The sequence below is a fragment of the Haemorhous mexicanus genome, chromosome 16, assembly GCF_027477595.1.
Source record: "Haemorhous mexicanus isolate bHaeMex1 chromosome 16, bHaeMex1.pri, whole genome shotgun sequence".
In the NCBI taxonomy this organism is placed as follows: Eukaryota; Metazoa; Chordata; class Aves; order Passeriformes; family Fringillidae; genus Haemorhous; species Haemorhous mexicanus.
In genome coordinates, this window is record NC_082356.1 from 5,425,297 (window position 1) to 5,443,282 (window position 17,986).

At 57.9% G+C, this 17,986-nt stretch overlaps 3 protein-coding genes across 5 annotated transcripts; all 3 read left to right on the forward strand.

Annotated features, from left to right (window-relative positions):
- Positions 1-1,890: 1,890 nt before the first annotated feature.
- LOC132334822 (lanosterol synthase-like) lies at positions 1,891-5,399 on the forward strand. 3 transcript variants are annotated; one of them, XM_059861001.1, is made up of 6 exons: positions 1,891-2,708; positions 2,934-2,999; positions 3,402-3,482; positions 3,771-3,940; positions 4,241-4,319; positions 4,406-5,399. In XM_059861001.1, exons 1-5 carry the CDS (start codon positions 2,611-2,613, stop codon positions 4,282-4,284), a joined length of 459 nt encoding a protein of 152 aa, XP_059716984.1. In that variant the 5' UTR covers positions 1,891-2,610; the 3' UTR covers positions 4,285-4,319; positions 4,406-5,399. The 3 variants fall into 3 exon arrangements, with proteins under 3 accessions (XP_059716984.1, XP_059716985.1, XP_059716983.1); XM_059861002.1 differs by lacking the exon at positions 3,402-3,482 and having other exon boundaries at positions 2,186-2,708; XM_059861000.1 differs by lacking the exon at positions 1,891-2,708 and having other exon boundaries at positions 2,749-2,999.
- A 3,157-nt stretch (positions 5,400-8,556) lies between these two features.
- On the forward strand, positions 8,557-10,592 carry LOC132334606 (uncharacterized). The gene is made up of 5 exons (XM_059860710.1): positions 8,557-8,723; positions 8,955-9,278; positions 9,462-9,610; positions 9,935-10,082; positions 10,329-10,592. Exons 2-5 carry the CDS (start codon positions 8,955-8,957, stop codon positions 10,590-10,592), a joined length of 885 nt encoding a protein of 294 aa, XP_059716693.1. The 5' UTR covers positions 8,557-8,723.
- Positions 10,511-13,621, forward strand: LOC132334607 (uncharacterized). The gene is made up of 8 exons (XM_059860711.1): positions 10,511-10,753; positions 11,016-11,130; positions 11,299-11,427; positions 11,631-11,807; positions 11,915-12,070; positions 12,232-12,394; positions 13,104-13,160; positions 13,452-13,621. The coding sequence occupies exons 1-8, from the start codon at positions 10,653-10,655 to the stop codon at positions 13,619-13,621; spliced, it is 1,068 nt and encodes a 355-aa protein (XP_059716694.1). The 5' UTR covers positions 10,511-10,652.
- Positions 13,622-17,986: the final 4,365 nt, after the last annotated feature.

The following is a 17,986-nucleotide window of genomic DNA, read 5'->3' on the forward strand; positions in this document are numbered from 1 at the left end:
GAGAGGGGCATTGGGAACACCTCAGGGAAGGGCACAGCTAAGGGCCAGTGTGCTGCAGCCACTCCCTTGAGCAGAATGTGTCTGCTGTGAAGTCCCACAGGTGACCTGCTGGTGTCCCTGCAGTGACAGCAGTGTGGCTGAAGCAGGCAGACAAAGCAGGGGAGAGTTTTCTCAAAGCAATGTCTCTGCTCCAGAAGCATTTGCTGTTGTTGTGTCATTCCAGACGTGCCTCTACAGTGGCAATAAATAAGGTAGCAGTAATGACAAGAAAAGCAGCCATTTAAAACTCCTGGGAAAAGGAGATACCAACTCTACTTTTACCCAGATTGCTGAGAAAATAACTGAACCTTATCCTCATTCAGCATTCACCTCCCTTGTCTTTTGATTTTCACCTCATCTGTCTTTTTTTTTTTTTGCCTTTCCCTCTGTTTGAAACACACTGACTTTTAATTACAATGAAAGGGGACAAAATCATCAAAGCAAAGGAAAAGTGTTTATTAGTAAGGATTCAGCTGAGCCGGGTGTGTCTCCCTCCCCCAGAGCCAAGCACACTCACACCCTCCGAGAAAATGGCAATCTTAATGTGCCCTTTACACCCGGCTGGGACGGTCCCTGTCCCCTTTCCCATTGGATGGGTACTCAGGAGCTTCCATTCTCTGCTCACCACCAACTTTTCTGTCCCCTCCCCTCTCATCCTACCTCCTTTTGGTCAGGTCTTCAACCCTGTCCCTCTCGCTGCCACACTCAACATCCAACCTGAACAAATCCAAACCACAAACAACACACAGAACCAACAAATTCCATTCTTTTGCTTAATAACCTTTTGGCTTCAGCCAAATATCACTTCATCTCTCCCACCTCCTCTGGTCCTGTGCTCTTCTTACTGATAGGTCTAAATTCTAGAGCAAAAAAGATATTTGCAGTTGTGTGGGCCTGCGTTTCCCTGTCTCAGAGTAAAGGACATCCCAGAATTGTTTCCCATGGAGTCTCCTGTAAATCCATGGGTTTGACTTACTCCATGAGTGCTCAGTCAGTGCCCCAGAGCTCTGTGACCACATGGGCACAGGGCTGTGCTTAAGGGAAGTGCTGCCTGGCATTGTGGAGAATGAAACCTGGAGAAATAGATGCCAAAAGAGCAGCTTGGCCTGAGCCTGCTCTGTGTGGCCCAGCAGCTCTGGATCACTCAGAGCAGAGGTGGGTGAGCCACTGTTTGCCCAGTGTGGGCTGGGCAGATGTGCTCGCCCAGAGTCTGTACTTCCCTGGGGATCAGTGGAAGATTCTCCTTCATGAACCTTCCTCCCAGCAGCTGAAGCTCTCCCTGCTCTCTCTCGCCTCTCCAGCTGCCGTCAGCTGCCCCGAAACAGAGCTGTTTTGGGGTTTCCCCACCAGAGCTGGTATTTCAGAACTTCGTCGCTCGGGAGGTCTCTGAGATGGAGCTGTCTCTCATTAATAAGGACAAGGTAAGTGCTGGCACCTGGAGCTTTGACACTGTGCTGGAAGAGGAGAGTGCTATCGTTCCCCCAGTGTACAGCAAAGCAAGTTCTCTGCTGCAGCACATGCAGAAGAAAATTACTCAGCACCTTGTTCTGCAAGATGGTGGAAATCTTCCTGTGCTGGGAATTGTCCCCTGATTTTGGCCATGCAGTGATGGTGTCTATCCCAAAGGAGTTTCCTTCTCTTGCAAGCTCTGGATTGAGAGGAATGTTGAGGGCTGTACAGTTCTTACCTGCTCTCCTGCTTTGCCTTGAGTCTATCCCACACCCTGTGTCTCCTTGGTTAATCTTGGCTCCTGGTAGGAATCTCTGCCTCTCTCAGCCAGTTTGGCTCCCTTTGTGCAGCTGACAGTCACAGCTCAGGGGCTGAGTCTTCTGCACTTTGTGCTGGAATCACTTCTCATCAATGGCATTGGCACTGCAGGAAACGTATTCTGAAAGAGCCCTGCAATCAGGCTGATGGAGCAGAAGCAGTGAGAGGCCTTTAGGTGCCACTTCAGGCTCCTGCTCAGCTTCATCCAGCTCTGCTCAGCTTTTCCAAAAGCAACACGGTGCTCTGCTTTCCCTTTGGAGAACCACAGCAGATCCAAAGCCATGTGCTCCTGGAGGTTTCCACCCTCACTTGATTCAGAGCTGCCTATGTGACCTAATGTCATGTGATGGCCCAGACTGAGCTTGCTTTGTCACGGTGGTTTGGGACTTGGTTTTCTGCCTGCCCCATAGATCTGTAGGTCTGACTTTATCCTCACAGCTGGCTTGGGGCCAGACTGGAGTAGTACTGCCCATGAGGTTGTACCACCCCCCCTCTCTGCTTGTCTGGGCAGTTGCTGAGCATGAGGAACTCTGATGGAGGCTTTGCCACTTATGAAACCAGGCGAGGAGGCCACTTACTGGAGCTGCTAAACCCCTCGGAGGTGTTTGGTAAGGGCAGCTCTGGGGGTTGGTTGTCCTGCCCACTGAGAAGGGACAAAGTGGCCTGGGCTCACCATGCCCAGTGGGTGCCTGACAGGGGATCAATGTGCCCTGGGTCTGGGGCAGGCTGGCAGCAGCTGGCCTGGAGGCTTGCCCACACAGGGGCTGTGGCACTGATACCCATTGCCTGCTGGCAGGTGACATCATGATTGACTACACATACGTGGAATGCACATCCGCTGTCATGCAGGCACTGAGACACTTCCAGAGCCAGTTCCCTGAGCACCAAGCCGTGGAGATCAGGTGAGGCACTGAGATGAGAGCTGGCCCGGGGAGAAGGCAGGCTCAGTGTCCCAAGCTGCCTGCCATGGCCTCCTAAACAATGTAGCTGCCTGTCGGCATGCTCTTGTCTCTTGTGCCCTCCAATAATGGGACCCATCCAAGCCTCAGAGGGGCTGATGGAGCCCCCAGTGAAGCAAACACTGAGGTTGAGTTGTTTCTGAAATGGATGACTTCTTTCCTGTCCAGGGAGACTCTGCAGAAGGGCCTGGATTTCTGTCGCAAGAAGCAGCGAGCGGATGGGTCCTGGGAAGGGTAGGTGGTGTTCCCAGCACCCCGTTTTCTTCTGGCTGCCCCAGTGGGAGAGGGATCATCATGGCAAGCATTCCTGGCTGGCAGGATCTGTGGGAGGGAAAAGAAGGGCTGATCCTCCTCTAGCTGCTGTGCTTTGCTCTCAGTTAACCTCCCTCCAGCCCAGGCAGAACAGGTACAAGACGCAGAGAAGTTTGGGGTGGCTCCAGCTCCTGTGGTCCCAGTTCTGCTGACACCTGAGTTAGCTGGGAGCAGGTGCTGGTGGGACTGGGCATGGTTGGGTAATAGGGGAAGGCAGGCTGTAGCTCTGTGCCTGGCTCTGCTCTGCTGTGAACACAGCTGTGTTGCAGCCTGCCTCTCCCTGTGGCCTTCACCCCTGACAGTGCTGCTCTCCCCTTCTTCTAGGAGCTGGGGGGTTTGTTTCACCTACGGCACCTGGTTTGGTCTGGAGGCGTTTGCCAGCATGCAGCACACATACCATGACGGGTGCGAAGGGAATGTCTGGGTACTCTAGCCCTGCCTACCTCCTGGGCCAGGGCAGGACTCTGTGGTGGAGCTGGATGGATCCCTGGCTGTGCATGGGCTCTCCTGCCTCAGGGACTGCTCCTCCCAAATCCAGTGCCTGCAGTATGGCCAGGGCATACTTGCTGCCTCACCCTCAAACTCAGGGCAGTCCCAGCCATGGGCACTTCTTCTCTTTGCAGCTGAGAACTGTGAGCATCCAAATACTCTCTGTCCCCAGTCCTGTCTTGATTCTGGCTCCCATCCCTGCAGGACTGTCTGCCAAGAAGTGGCCCAGGCCTGCCAGTTCCTGATCTCCAAGCAGATGGCAGATGGCAGGTGGGGAGATGATTCGAGTCCTGCGAGAAGCACACATATGTGCAGAGTGCCGAGTCACAGATCCACAACACCTGTTGGGCCCTGCTGGGGCTCATGGCTGTCAGGTAAGAGTAGCCCCAGTGCTCAGGGAAAAGAGATCAAGCTGGGTTGGGTGGCCCTGGGCCTGGCTGGTGTGACCCAGTGCAAAGCAAAGCTTTTGATCATGACTGCAGGCCTCCAGCCTGGGAAAATGGTGCCGTATTCATATTATTTAGTGTCTTGGGGTTGTGGGGAGGGTCCCAAAGCACTCAGCATGCCTGGGGCAAGCTCAGGGCAGCCTGGAGGTAGTTGAGCTCCCCAGACATGTGGATGAGGGTTTGCAGATGTTTGGATAAAGATGCTTACATTTCCCTTGTGCTTTGTAGGTACCCTGACATCAGTGTGCTGGAAGGGGGCATTAAAGTGTTGATGGATAAGCAGCTGCCCAACGGGGACTGGCCTCAGGTACATCTTTAGTCTTTCCAAGAAGTTCCTGAACACGCAGCAGTCCCCTGTCACTCATACCATTCTGCTCTCTGCTTGTCTCTCAGGAGAACATTGCTGGGGTGTTCAACAAGTCGTGTGCCATCAGTTACACCGCGTACCGCAACATCTTCCCCATCTGGACGCTGGGGCGGTTCTGCCGGCTGCATCCCAACAGCCCCCTGGCTGGGCAGCTGCCAGCCAGAGCCAGAGCCAGCCCCTCGGCTGGGGCAGGGCAGGAGGAGCAGGGAGCCCTGTCTGCTTGAACCTGCGGCCCTGGACTTGTCTTGGATCCCGGTGTCTGTGTGGGGCCGTGGCGGTGTGTGTTGCATGGGACATCTCCATGCTGACCTTAGCATGTGGACTGCTGCCTCTGCCAGGGAAGGGTGCTGTGCCGGTGCTGCAGAGCCTCTGCTTGCTGTTGAACCTCTTCTAAACATTCCCTTTCTAAGGTTTTTTCCAGGTATGTTCCCCATCCCCAGATGGGGAGTGAAGTGCCTTTTCAGACCATTTTGAAGATCAGATGAAGCTGCCGAGCTGTGTTGTATTTCACATTTGGACAGACTCTCATCCTGGGTCGCAAGGCTGCCTTTATTGTCACAGTCTGTCTGTCTATACCAAGAGTGTGGGATTTGGGGTCTCCCCTGTGCCCACCACTGGGGCTTGGGGGGCACCGCACAATCCCTGCTGAGCTGACCTCTGTACTGTGGGTGCCAGTGATGGCCTTTGAGTTACTCGCTCTACTCTGGAGCCCGTTCTGGGAGGGGAAGGACACCTGTCCTCCCCCAGATGTGTAAGAAAAGGAGTGCTTTGCTTAATTTTCTTATTGTTCTGTCCCCCAGCTGGTGGCACCTACCTTCCGCAGGTGAAGTCACCACCAGCCCTTGGAGAAGGGGCAGCTGAAGCAGAAAGCTGTGAGGTGGTTGGCATCATGGCACAGCCTGAGCCCAGGGCTCCAGGCTTCCCCCAACTCAGACCGTGGTGCCCTGGGGCATTCACAGGTCATTGTCAGAGCTGGAAGTCAGATGGGATAATAAATTGCTAAGGGTGATGCAAGAGGAACTTCACTGTATTCTCCTTTCTGTCTGCTAGTGTGTGTCCCAGGCAGAGGGGAGCTGGCACAGCAGCCTCATGTCATGTGGCTTGGCTTGCCTGTCCCCAGACGTGTGAGCACCATATCCACCAAACCATGCTGGGAGCCTGTGCCTCCTCTAAAGCATTTAGCCACAGAAAAATGTAATCAAGGAAGCAGCTCACTAAAGGGGAATGATCACTTCCCTCATCCTGCTGCTTACGCTCATGCAGATAAGCAAGACAGAAAAACTTATTTATTTAAGAAGATTCAACTCAGGCTGTCTCAACTCAGCCCTGTTTGCCTTTTCCAAATTATGGACCTCTTTATACCTGTCTGTGATATTACTCTGCATTTAAATTTCTTCTTGCTGAAACTGAATTATTCAAGTGTCACGTGGTGATGTGTTTTGAGAGGACATGGCTGTGTGGATTTCACCTATTGTTAAAATCTGCTCCAAGCTGCAATTTTGGATTGAGCACATGCAGAAGAGATCAAGTAGATACAGGATATATTCAGTACAATTCTTGTTTGATAGAAACTGCTTCTTCCAGGAGTCCTCTGGCACTCTTCCCAGGGATCTTCTAGAGTGTTTTGATCTCTGATTTCAGAGATCCCAGGTGTCAGTCCTAGACTACTCCCAGGATGTTAGCTGAGGTGATTTTTTTTCCTTTGGAGAAACTCTCAGGTTTGGAATCTATTCAAGATTCATCCCAGGCATCTGGAGTCTTTTGATCTATGGTTTTGGGACCTGACATCTTGGGTGGCAGCCCCAGACTCTTCCAAGAAAACTTTCTGAGATTATTTTTCTGTTTTGGAGGAAATCTCTTTCTGTTTTTCAGGAGTTGCAGCACATGAAAAGAGAGATACAAATGCAGACTGGTTTATTACATGCAATAAAAAGAGATCCAAGATTTAGCCATGACCGTGGTGATCCTAAGCACTGTCTCTTGACATGATGCCACCCACTTTGTCCCACATGGTCTTCCAGTGTCCTGGTACACTTAGGAGAAAGCAAGTGATCCTCAGGGTCTGTACAGGGATCAGTACTGTGTAATATTTTTATGAATGACATGGATGAAGGGATCGAGTGCACCTCAGCAAGTTTGCAGATGGCACCAAGCTGAGGGTGCAATGCCTCACCTGAAGGACTGAATGATGCAGAGGGACCTGGACAAACTGAGGAAGTGGCCCATGGAAGCCTCATGAGGTTCAACAAGGCCAAGTGCTGATGCTGCACCTGGGTGAGGGCAACCCCCAGCATCAGTCCAGCTTGGGGGATGAAGGGATTGAGAGCAGCCCTGCCAAGGAGGAGCTGTGGATACCGGTGGGTGGGAGCTGGACATGCCTTGGCCATGTGCACTCACCCCCAGAAACCAACCATGTGCTGGGCTGATCACACAGCGTGGGCAGAAGGACAGGGAGTTCAGGGTGAGACCTGAACATCTGCAAAGCTGTAGGCACACAGTTTGTGGTGACTGGGAGTGGGGCTGGGCCCAGCCTCATCCCACTGGGCACAGCTCTGAGCAGCACTGACAGCAATGAGCTCTGGAGTGCCCAGGGGCACTGACCAACCACCAAAGGGAGCAGAGGGCACACAGGTGCAGTGCATGAACAGGAGGACTATGAAAGGTTGGGCTGAAGGAGAAGAAGGGCAGATGCTTGCAGCCTTCTAAAGAGGTGAGGTGTTACAGTGTGTGGGTTGGAGCTTTCTGATATTGTGTGGTGATTCTCTGTGTATGGTGGCCATCTCAACTGCGACATGTGCTGTGACACAGAGCTGCCTGCAGCCCTGGGGTCTCAGCACAGGAAGGACATGGAGCTGTTTGACCAAATCCAGAGGAGACCATGAAGATATTCCAAGGGTTGGAGCCCTCTCCTGTGAGGAAAGGGTGAGAGCTGAGGGTGGTCAGCTTGGAGAAGGAAAGGCTCCAGGGAGACCTTAGAGCCTCTTCTAGTGCCTAAAGGGCTTCCAAGAGAGACTGAGAGGGGCTTTGGACAAGTGTCTGGAGGGCCAGGACAAACAGGGGAATGACTTCAGACTGCCAGAGGGCAGCAGGTCTTTGCTTTTCAGAGGGGATTCCATGATCCAGCACAGAGCCTGGCTTGGGCAGGAGGTGCTGGATCCATCCCTGCTGACCTGGCTGTGTGATGGGCTCCAAATGGAAGGATAAGGGGTCCTAGGCCATGGGTTTGTGTCAGGGTCTCCATGAGGAGGTGAGCAAGATGAACACAGAACAGTCCAGCATGGAGTAGGACATAAAGATGATGTGGCAAGCACTTGGCAAGCTGAGCTGCCACCAATTCCTCCGAGAGGGAGTTGAATGCCCACCCCCTCCTCAGGGACTCCTGATGGCAGCATGCCCCAGGGGACTGAGCAGCATGCCTGCCCGTGTCTGTGTCACGCCCCTGTGAGTGGGCCGGGCCCCCCAGCACCGGGACTGGTCCCAAAGGGGCCGTGGCAGGGCCAGTGGAAGGCCCCGGTGCCCTTCCTGCCCTGCTCCGTTGGCAGCCATGGGGGCTCATTCTGCTGCCCTGAGCAGGCAGAGCAGAGGAGCAGCTGCTTCTTGTTTGGCTGTTCCTAAAGTTCCTGCTAGCTGCGTATTCAACACTTGGGGCAAGGTCTTCCATGCAAGCTGGGGCAGTTTGGGTGGGGTGGGGGTGTGTCCTGGGGCTCTCTGTGACACAGTGCACCGTGGTCACCATGGGATGGTAAGGGAGAGAGTGTTCCATGGTGACCCTTTGTGACACGTCGTGATATATGTGCTGACAGCGACACAGCCGTGCCAAAGTGCTCGGTGCACGCAACGGGACAGGACGGGAAAGAGCAGTGCTGTGAGGAGCCCCCACACAGCCAACTCATTCCTTGCTGACCCGGAGCTTTTCCGAGGTGTTCTCTGTGCAGGTGACCTCGAGGCCAGGCTGCGGGACTCGGTGACGTGGAGCATTTCCGAAGCGTCTGCCATCCCTGTGGCCAGTGCCCTCGAGGATAGACTGCAGGTCTCTCAGTCCTATTTCTTTCTAGAGACTTCTCTCTTGCTGGTGCCCTTGAGGACAGACTGCAGGACTTACTGTCCTGTAGCATTCCCAAGGCCCCTCTGTTGCAGGTGCCTTCTAGGTACGACTGCAGCACTTGCTCATCTTCAGCTCTTCCAAGGCCTCTCTGCTTCAGCAGGCACTCATAACTGCAAAGAGTGACATGGAGCAGAGACCACCCAGCATGACCAAGCTGGCCTGGGTGGAGGAGGAAGAGGCTGGAGCTCAGACAGCACAGCAGCCTGAAGAACTGGAGCAGTTCCAGCTGCTGCAGGAGGGTGAGTGTCAGAGCTGGGCTGCAGGGCTGGAGCCTGCAGCCAGCTTGGCCCCATCCCATCCCTGTGGACATGCCCATGGATAAGACAGAAGCTGGGCTGGATCATCTGGCAGCTGTGCTCCATCCCCCGGGGCATGCCGAGGCTCTCCCTGCCTGGGGAGCGCAGGGCTGGGCTCTGTTCTCCGGCCTCTCCCGCAGCCCCTCAGCCCTGTCTGTGCTCGCTCTCTGCCAGATGCAGCCGAGGAGCGGACACAAGAGCAGGAAGCCGCCCCTGGCCGCTTTTGCGGAACAGCGCAGGTACCTGTGGCCATCCCTACCTGGGCTGGGCCTGCTGTCACTGCTCAGCCAAGCACCAGGCTTGGAGTGCTCCATGGATGCTCCCTCCCTTCCTGCCCTTCTCCTGCAGACCCTCTGTGACTCCATCATGTGCCTTTGGCAGGAAGAGACCGCTGGTGTGGGCACCGGCCTCTTGGCGGACCTTCTGTTCCTCAATGCTGAGACCGGTGCTGCCATGCTGGATTTGCTTGTGGAGGAGGGTGTCTCCGATCCAACGCAAGTAAGCAGCCTGGGGCAAGGGCTCGATCGCCCCAGCACTGCTGTGGCACCTCGACCCAGCTCTGCCGGGCTCCCTCGGCTCTTGAGGCCCAGCCCAATGTGGTTGGAAGGGAAGCACTTCTTAGGGGAAGCTGGGCAAGTTGCTGCTCTGGCAGGTCTCCGAGTCTCCCCGTGCCTTCTGCAGGTGCCCGCCATGGTGAGGTACATCCACCAGTGGCTCACGGCCAATGAGTCTGCTGGGCACAGGCTGGACGAGGCCCTTCTGGAGCTGACCGAGGAATACCCCTCGGACGTGATGATCACCCTCTTGCGCTGGGCCCCATCGTGTGACAGGTAGGGCAGCCCCACGTGCCTTGAGGGCTTAGGGTTCACCAGCCCGTCACCCAGTAGAGCCTGTTCCTGCTGACTGCCAGACGGGGCGGGGAGTTCCAGGATCCTCTGGCTCCTCTGTTTTACAGTGCTGGGACATCAGCTCCTGAGCCTGGGGCCATGCTCCTTCCCTGCCCCTCAGGGCCTGTACCCACGTGGGCTGGCTGGCCGCTGCCAGCCCGGGGCAGTGGGCAGAGCCAGGGCTGAGGGCCGGCGTGGGCCCTTGCAGCTGCCCAGGCCACGGGGCTGTGGCCTAGACTGCCCTGACACAGAGTTCTGACCCCACAGAGCTGCCGCGACCATGTGGGGAACCATCATGTCCTCGAGCAGGACTGCGGAGCCGGCGCTGCTGTTACTCCTCGACGCGCTCAGCGCCTGGCCAGTGTACAGCGTGTACACCTCTGATGGGGACAATGCAGGAGTCTTTGCCCTGGCTGTGAGTTTCTGGAACCGGCCTTTGCCAGCCCCCAGGCCGCCTCTCAAGCAGCCAGCTCTCTGTCCTCCCCCAGCTGCATCTCCCTGCCTCGGGCACTGGGCTGAAACCTGGCTTAGGGGCAGGGTTCAGGGGCACCAGGCCGGCTGCTCTGCCCGTGTCCCCCTGGCCTCTCCCTCGCACGCTGGAGCCCTGCCACATGGATGTCTCAGCACTGAGCGTTGTCTCTGGGTGTTTTATTTCTTGCAGGCAACCGTGGCACTGTGGAGAGTCTTCAATCTGACCTGGCGCTCCCCTGTCATGCTGGAGTATTTCCCCAATCTCTTTCTGCGTCTGCTCTTCCAAGCTTACATCAGCACGCAGGAGATGCCAGAAGAGGTTGAGACTTTCTGGAAGGGATGCCAGGAGGAACATGGCCTCGCCGCCAACCCCAACAGGTGCTCCATGCCAGTCCTCGCAGTCTCCCCATCCCTCCCATGCCCCCAGGGCAGGAGCCAGGGCTCCCGACCGTGACCTGGGCTTTGCTGTGCACACAGCTTTGCACTGCAGACCCTGAAGGCCCTGCTCTGCCAAATGCGCTATGAGCACGTGGTGGTGTCAATGGAACGCAAGCGTGCCTGGGACACGCTGCTCTGTGCTGACACCCACCACTATGCAGTGCGTCTTCTGGCCAGGTGAGACCTCGTTCTCCCCCCCAGCCCTCTCCTTTGTGCCCAGAACTCCCCACAAAGTCCCTGTGGTCATGGGCGGCAGGGCCTTGTCACCAAGGGAGGGATGAGCAGACTGGAAAAGGCTGGCAAAGGAGGGTGCCCGGGAATAGCCGCCTCCCAAAGCATCCCCTGGGTGCTTGGGAGAAGACCAGGCCTCTGTGAGTCAGCCCTGGGAGAGGTTTGCCCACCCGGCTCAGGGGCAATGGTGCCTTTTTCTCCCCGCCAGGGAGATGCGCCGCGTCTCCATCATCTGGTGTTGCGGCATGGCATCCTGCCTCTTTGACCTGCTCAGCGAAGGCATTTCAGACTGGGAACTGCCCGCCCTGGCGTTCCTGGTGGAGGTGAGTCCCATGGCCATCGCTGCCTCGCTGAGCTGCCTCCCACCCCTCTGCCCTCTGGTAGCCACAGCTGCCCGGGACGGTGCCCGTGCCCTGTGCTGCTGCCTTGGCTCGGCCCTGTGTGCTTCTGAGCTCCTGGGCACCTCTGCGCCTGCTCTCTGTGCCTTTCAGGTCCTGGACTGCCTGGACTTGAGCGAATGTGGTGAAAAAGTCCTGGAGATCTTGACAAGTCAGCTGCAGAGTGAGTCCACGGAGATGCGTCGCGTGGTACTCCGCGGCCTCGTGGTGCTCACTTCGATGGTGAGAAGGAGGCAGCAGCTGAAGCTGTGCTGGCAGCATGGGGCTGGGGCAAGCAGCCCCTAGGGCTCAGCTGGGCTTTGGCAGCTATGCTCTCCTAGCTCTCCAAGGTCACTGTTCAGCTGCCCGAGTGCTTTGGGACAGGCCTTCGGCCTCTGAGCCCTGCAGCAGCAGCGTGGGGTGGCCCAGCCTTGTTTTGCACACAGGATCCAAGCATGTTCAACCTGACTGAAAGCCTTGGGAAACTACTGTGGGATGCGGACGAAGACATCGTGGAGATGACCCTCATTGTGCTCAGCTTACTGCTGCTGCACAAAGACCTCACAATAGCCAGCCCCATCGCCCTGCAGCTGGCTGAGGCGCTCTGGCACCTCTTTGACAATGTGAGGCTCTGTGCCCCCAGCCACGGGCACTTGGATGCTGCCTTGGGCCAGGGCATAGCGGGACCTGGAGCAGCTGATGCGGATGGCTTTTGCTTCCTTTCCAACAGGACAACAGCCATGTGCAGCTGCTCTCCATTCGCCTCTTCCAAGACGTGATCACGCTGGTAGTGGCAAAGGACAAAAAGGCCCTGAAGAAGCATGTGAGCGAGAGCCTGCTCCCGCTCTTCTTCCACTGCCACGATGAGAACGGGCGTGTGGCACAGGTGAGGCCTCCTGGCCTCTGGTGTCTCCGTGGGAGGGGGCTCAGCTGTCTGCCCACCCCCTGGCACCTGACGGGCTCCAGCCTCTTGCTGGCCTCGGCACAGAGATGCGGGTCCTGTGCCCTGGGCTGCGGTGCCATCTCTGGGTCTCTGCTGCTCTGCAGGCCTCTCGGGAAACGCTGCTTTCTGCAGTAAGGTTCCTGAAGAGGAAGGATCTCAAGCAGCTGCTGAAGACGGATCAGATGTGGAGGTTGGCCGAGTGCTTGGTAAGGACGGCCTGGAATCCCCAGCCCAATCCCTGGAGAAGCCGCCTGCCCATGGCACCCAGTCTGTGGGGCTGGCAGCTGTGGCCCCTTCCCAGTGCCCCACGCAGGCACACCACTCCCTTTCCTGGGCCGTGCGGGCTTTTCTCCAGGCTCCTCTGACCGAGCCTCATGTCGATGGAGCCCCGAGCCAGCTGGGCTCTGCTGCGGGGCGGCACCATGGCTCACTGGGTCCTCTGCCCCATCCCGAGCCTGGCGCCTGCGGCTGTTGGCCAGGCCTCAGGGCTGTGTGGGCAGGGGGAGCAGTGCAGGGTGTAGGGAGCACCCGGCCCTGGGGCAGGGCTCTCATCAACCCTTTCTCTCCGTGCCCTGCCACTCTCTGCAGCTGGGAGAAGATAGGAGCCGTGCGGCCGAGCGCCTGCGCCAGGCCCTGCCATACCTGCGGAGCCCACAGGAGCCCCTACGAGAGGCGGCCGTCAGGTTCATCGGTGAGCCCCAAGCTCTGCTCCCTCCCCTCCCCGCCCCAGCCCGCCGCAGCTCGGCCCCAGCACCGCCTTCTGCACCGGCAACAGGAGCCTGGGCGCAGGCATCTGCAGCCCTGGCTGGCCTTGGCACCGCTGCCACCCTCTGGCAGCCATGACCTGGGGCGGCAGCCTGTGCCAGGGGCCCGGGCTGAGCCCTGCCAGGCCAGCAGGCCCTGTGGCCTCAGGGCTGGCAGCACCCGTGTGCGGCAGCTGTGGCTCTGAAGGCAGGACTCGCTCTGTGTTCCCAAGGGATCGCCGGGCGCTACCTGACACGGCAGCAGCCAGAGTTCCGGATCATCTGCATGGGTGAGTGAGGCCTGCAGGCTCTCAGCGGGGGCTGCCACCGGCAGCTGCATTCCCTGGCCTGCCCGTGGGCGGCTCCGCTACCTGCGCGCACCAAGGGCAGCATGGCCACAACACAGACACTCTTCAGGGGCCTGGGGGACATTCCTGGCCAGCAGCTGCCAGCTCGTCCTTCTTCTGTCCTGCTTCTTCCAGGCCCTGGCAGGAGCTGCGTGGGATGGACGTGGCAGGAGGCTCTGCCCAGGTCCCCGCAGATCCACCCTCTGACTGTGGCTCTGTTTCTCTCTCTTGCAGCCCTTCAGGACATGACGGATGACACCAGCCCTACCGTCTCATGCCTGGCACTTCAAACTCTGTACATCAATTTAGCTGTACAGAGCATTCCCTCCTCCCGACTCCAGAAGATGCGAGACCAACTCCGCCAGCTCTGGAAGTCGCGGCCTTTCCTGTTTCACTGTGGCTGAGTGTCCTGCTGTGGCGCCGTGGAGAAGTGATCCGGGAGGCTGCGTCTGCTGGGGCCACCTGAACCTGCGGGGAACACCTCTCCTCTGCAAGCACTTCCTTTCCCACCCTCTATAGGAACATTAAATTGCTGTTGTCATACGCCGATGTCCGGGAGCTTTCTCTTGGAGCAGAGTGTCTTCAGGCCAATGGGGAAGAGGGGAAGAAAGAGTTCTTCCTCTGAGCAAGTTGCCCAGAAGTGGTGTGGAAGGGAAAGTGGCCAAAAGCCCCTTGGCCTTTGGTGGTCCTGCAGGAACGTTTTTGTTTCTGCATCAAGTCTTCTGGAGCTGGGGGAACAAGTGAGTTCCGTGTCCGTCGAAGAGCAGAAAGCGGCAGGATGTGTCTGCTCCCAGCGCTTGCCTTGGCCGTTCCTTCTCAGTGCTGGCAGCATCATCAGGGACACACCTCAGGTTCTCTCATGCCGGAGTTATCCCAATCTTCTGCACTTGCCCAGCTTCCTCCCAGGTTCACCAGGGAAAATCGCTGCCCATGCCAGTCCATTCCCCTGCCCAGAAGGCACCTGCTTGTGTTTGGACCCGAGCTGCTGGCCACAGCCAGACGGGCAGCGCTCGCAGCATTGGCCATCAGACGCTGGGCTGACTGGTGATTTCTGGTTTCGTTCCCCAGAGTGCCAGGACATCATTAAGGGGTGTTTGTCCATGCAACCCTTGGACAGGCCATCCTTAGAAGAGCTTTTCTGTCATCCTTGGGTGCAGGGTGTTCCTCTGCCCTAGAAGATGGGAGAGATCCATGTGCACAGTTGGATCCAGGGGCCTGGCAGATAACAGCTCCACACATCTCTTGGCAATCAGTGGCAAAGCATACCAGACTGGTTTTGTCCTGCCTGTAGCTCTGAGCAGGGGTCAGCAGAAGGGAATACGCAGCTCTTGGGCTGGAGCTGAGCTGGAGACCTGGTGTGGCAAGCACTGGTGGCCACCATCCCCGCTGGTTGTGTTTGTCTGGTTCATGGATGGCTGGGGCCCTGGGCAGAGCCCTGACAGCCTGGTCTGGCCGCAGGGAAAGAGAAGGAGCCCCTGGAGAAGCTGTACCTGGTGGGGCTGCTGCTGGAGACACCAAGGAAAACCTCAAGGATGACAATCTCTTCCTCAGCCTGGCCAGCTGAAGATGATGGACTTTGATTCTGGCACCTTCTTCAAAGCCAGGCTCCATGCCCAAATTGCAGGTGAGTCCACAGCCATGGGGATGCTCCCAGATCTGAGCATGGCATGGCCTGGCCAGGCACGAAGGGTTCCCCCTTTGCTGGGGCAGATGCAATGAATTCTTCAGTTGGCCGCCCAGCTGCTTTTTGGCTCTGGGCAGCTGCTGAAGGCTGGATGTGCCGTGGCTGGCTGCAGGCTGGGCACATGTCCTGCCCTCCTGCTCTGCTCCCAAAGGCAGCAGGGATGGGCAGCTCTGGGCACAGCCAGCATGGCCTGGGCACCGCAGGCCTTGGCACAAGGGGACAGGAGCCCTCAGGTGACAGGCAGTTTCTGGTGTCTCTCCTTGCAGCTGGGCTCTGTGGGTGCTGAGGCTGCTCTGGGCTCTGCCAGGGCTCTGCTGGAGCTCAGCACTGGGCTGGAATCAGCCAAAGAAGAAATGGTGTGACCTGTAGCACAGACTTGCTTGAGCATTTCGGCAACACAGCTCAAGTTTGCAGAATGTACACCTCCAAGGGAAAACATGACACCCCCCAAAAAAAAAAAAAACTTGTTCAATAACTTCTGAAATGAAATCAATCTGGGGTGACCCCAAATTACATTTCACAGCCTGCTCTAGCTGAAGCTCAGCCCTTCTCTGAACAGTCCTCTCCACTGCCTGCCTTTTACTTCCCAACTGCTCTCTTCCCGCAGTGAGCTCCCAGCCCATCGCAGTCTCTATCACACTGTTGCCTTCCTTGGTGCCCCCTCACCACAAGGAAGAGGGAGCCCCAGACTTAGGAATTCATCCTGGGACTGGCTGAGGAGCAGCAATGTCTCAGAGGTCCAGTGGGATTTTAGTGTCATTCAGAGCCACTCTCCAGCCCTCAGCTCTGCTCACTGCTGAGTTCCTATTCCCTTTTCCTCATCCTTTCAGCAGGATGAGCTCTGTGAATCCCCTTGAGCCTCCCCAGCCCACTCTTCCCAGCCCACGCACCCCCCTCAGTTTGGCTGAAGCTGAAGCTTCTCTGTCTCCTCTGGCACACCAGTCCAGTGCCCTGTGCGGGGAGCCCCAGCCCAGAGCACAGCACCAACAGTGCAGTCCAGGCTGGAGCAGCTGCCCTGCAGGCCTGGCTTGGCTCTTTGTGGCAAGGGAATGCTCCCTGTTTCCAGCTGTCCCTGCAGGATGGCCCCAGGGCAGAGCCCAGCCTGGCTCTCACTGCAGCCCCTGGAGCTTGGGGCAGACAGTGCTCCCAGAGCTGAGGTTCCTGGGGAGCACCCGGAGCTGTGCCTTGCACTCTGTTGCCGTGTGTCACAGTGCAGGCTGGCTGGTACTGTGTGAATGCACCAGCCCCTGGTTTGACTGAGAGGGGCCTCACCCAGTCACATCTCTGCCAAGGCTGCAGCATTTCACTGGTCAGAATCTGACAGGGCATAGAGATCAGAGTAATGAAATTATCCAGACTGGGTTTTTCAAAGGCCCTTTAGAAGGAAGGGCTTGAGAATAAACATTCTCTGTTTGCCACATGGACATCGGGGTGAGTGGTCTCTTTGTCTCCAGCCCATTCCCTCCCCCTGCCAATGTTACAGCCACCCACTCCCTCACACATCCCCCCTCGTGCCTTCCCACTGCCGTGTCCTGTCAGGGCTTCTCCAGCCCCTCATCCCTTCATGGCTCTGTCCCCTCAGGGTCTCCCCCATCCCAGCCAACCTGCCCGGCAGCAGCACCACAGCCCCACAGCAGCTCCAGAGGAGCCCCAGCCAGAGGCACCTCGGAGCCCTCAGCAATCCAGCCAGCAGCACACGGGCAGGAGGACACAGATGGCCCTTCCTGCCTGGCATAGGGCTTGTGGCCATCTCCAGGCACCGCTCTCGCAGGGATCCCCGCAGCTCCGGCCCCTGCCCAGCCGCTCTGTCACCTGCACAAAGGCTTCAGAAGAACCAGAAAAAGGGCAAGGGCCTTCTGACCATTTTCCCTGCTACACTGCACGTCTGGGCAGTTGGCTGAGCCCAGGCACCCTTTTCCCCCTCTTCCCCTATGCCCTGCTAACCCTTGCCAGCAAAAGAAAACTCCTGGGAGTCTGTGTATTATAACACATTCTATATTCATAGACTAAAGAAAAAAAACAAAAAGAAAAAAAGAACAATTTTAAAGAAACAGAAAATTCCCGCTGGCTCAGGTTGCTCCAGCAGACACAGCCTGTGGGCTCAGCTCTCTGCCGAGCTCCAGCAGCGCAGCCAGCCGAGCCCTGACAGACGAGGCCGTGTCCTCCATGCCCTGCAGAATTGATCTTGCAGCCTCTGGAAGATGGAATATTGCTCACTATATAGTGCCCGGAGGACATACAATGTTTGAAGTGCCATGTCTGACACAGCACTGCTGATGTCCTCTGTCAGGTGTTCAAGGGCTGAAAGAGAGAGGAACAGAGCCATGGTCAGATCCCAAATCTTTGGGGACGCGAGGAGAGCTCCCTGCCAGGGCCGTCCCAGCCGGCTCTAGGCATAGCCAGGAGGGAGCAGGGAACAACGGGACCAGCCTGAAGCTGCTGGCCACGAATCCTCCACGTGGTCCTGAAATCTCTGTGTGCTCTGCCCACGCTGCCCCTCGTCTGCACAGGGAGCAGAGCCCTCTGCAGCCGGGGCAGGGCTTGCAGCTGCCCCCACCAGCCCCCACTGCCAGCCCGCTGCCCTCACTCACCACTGCAGATGAGCTGGAGCTCTTCCTTCTTCCCCCTCAGGTACTGCCCAGCCATCCCTGTGAACACAGAGCCTGTCACGGCCCCAGCGGCACAGCTCCCTGCCAGCGGCACTGCCGGCGCTGTGGCCACACGGCCTGCTGGCCCGGCAGGGCTCAGCCCGGGCCCTGGCCGCACGCTGCCGCCCCAGGGCACGGCTGCCAGAGGGCGGCAGCAGCGCCGAGGCCAGCCGGGGCTCCACGGCGCCGGGCCCGGCCGGCACTGCCGGGGCAGCAGGCGGGGCTGGGGCCGAGCTGCGGCGGGCCGGGGAGGGACCCGGGCTCGTGGCTCACCCATGAACCTGATGGCCGCCTCTCGCAGGGGCTCCTGTGGGCTCTGCAGGTAGCGCAGGGCCCGGCGCAGGTGCTCGGCCGCTCCGCTCCTGTCCTCTGCCAGCTGGAGAGAGCGGCGGGAGGGAAGGAAGGGTTGGCGCGGGCTCAGCCCCTCGGCCGGGCGC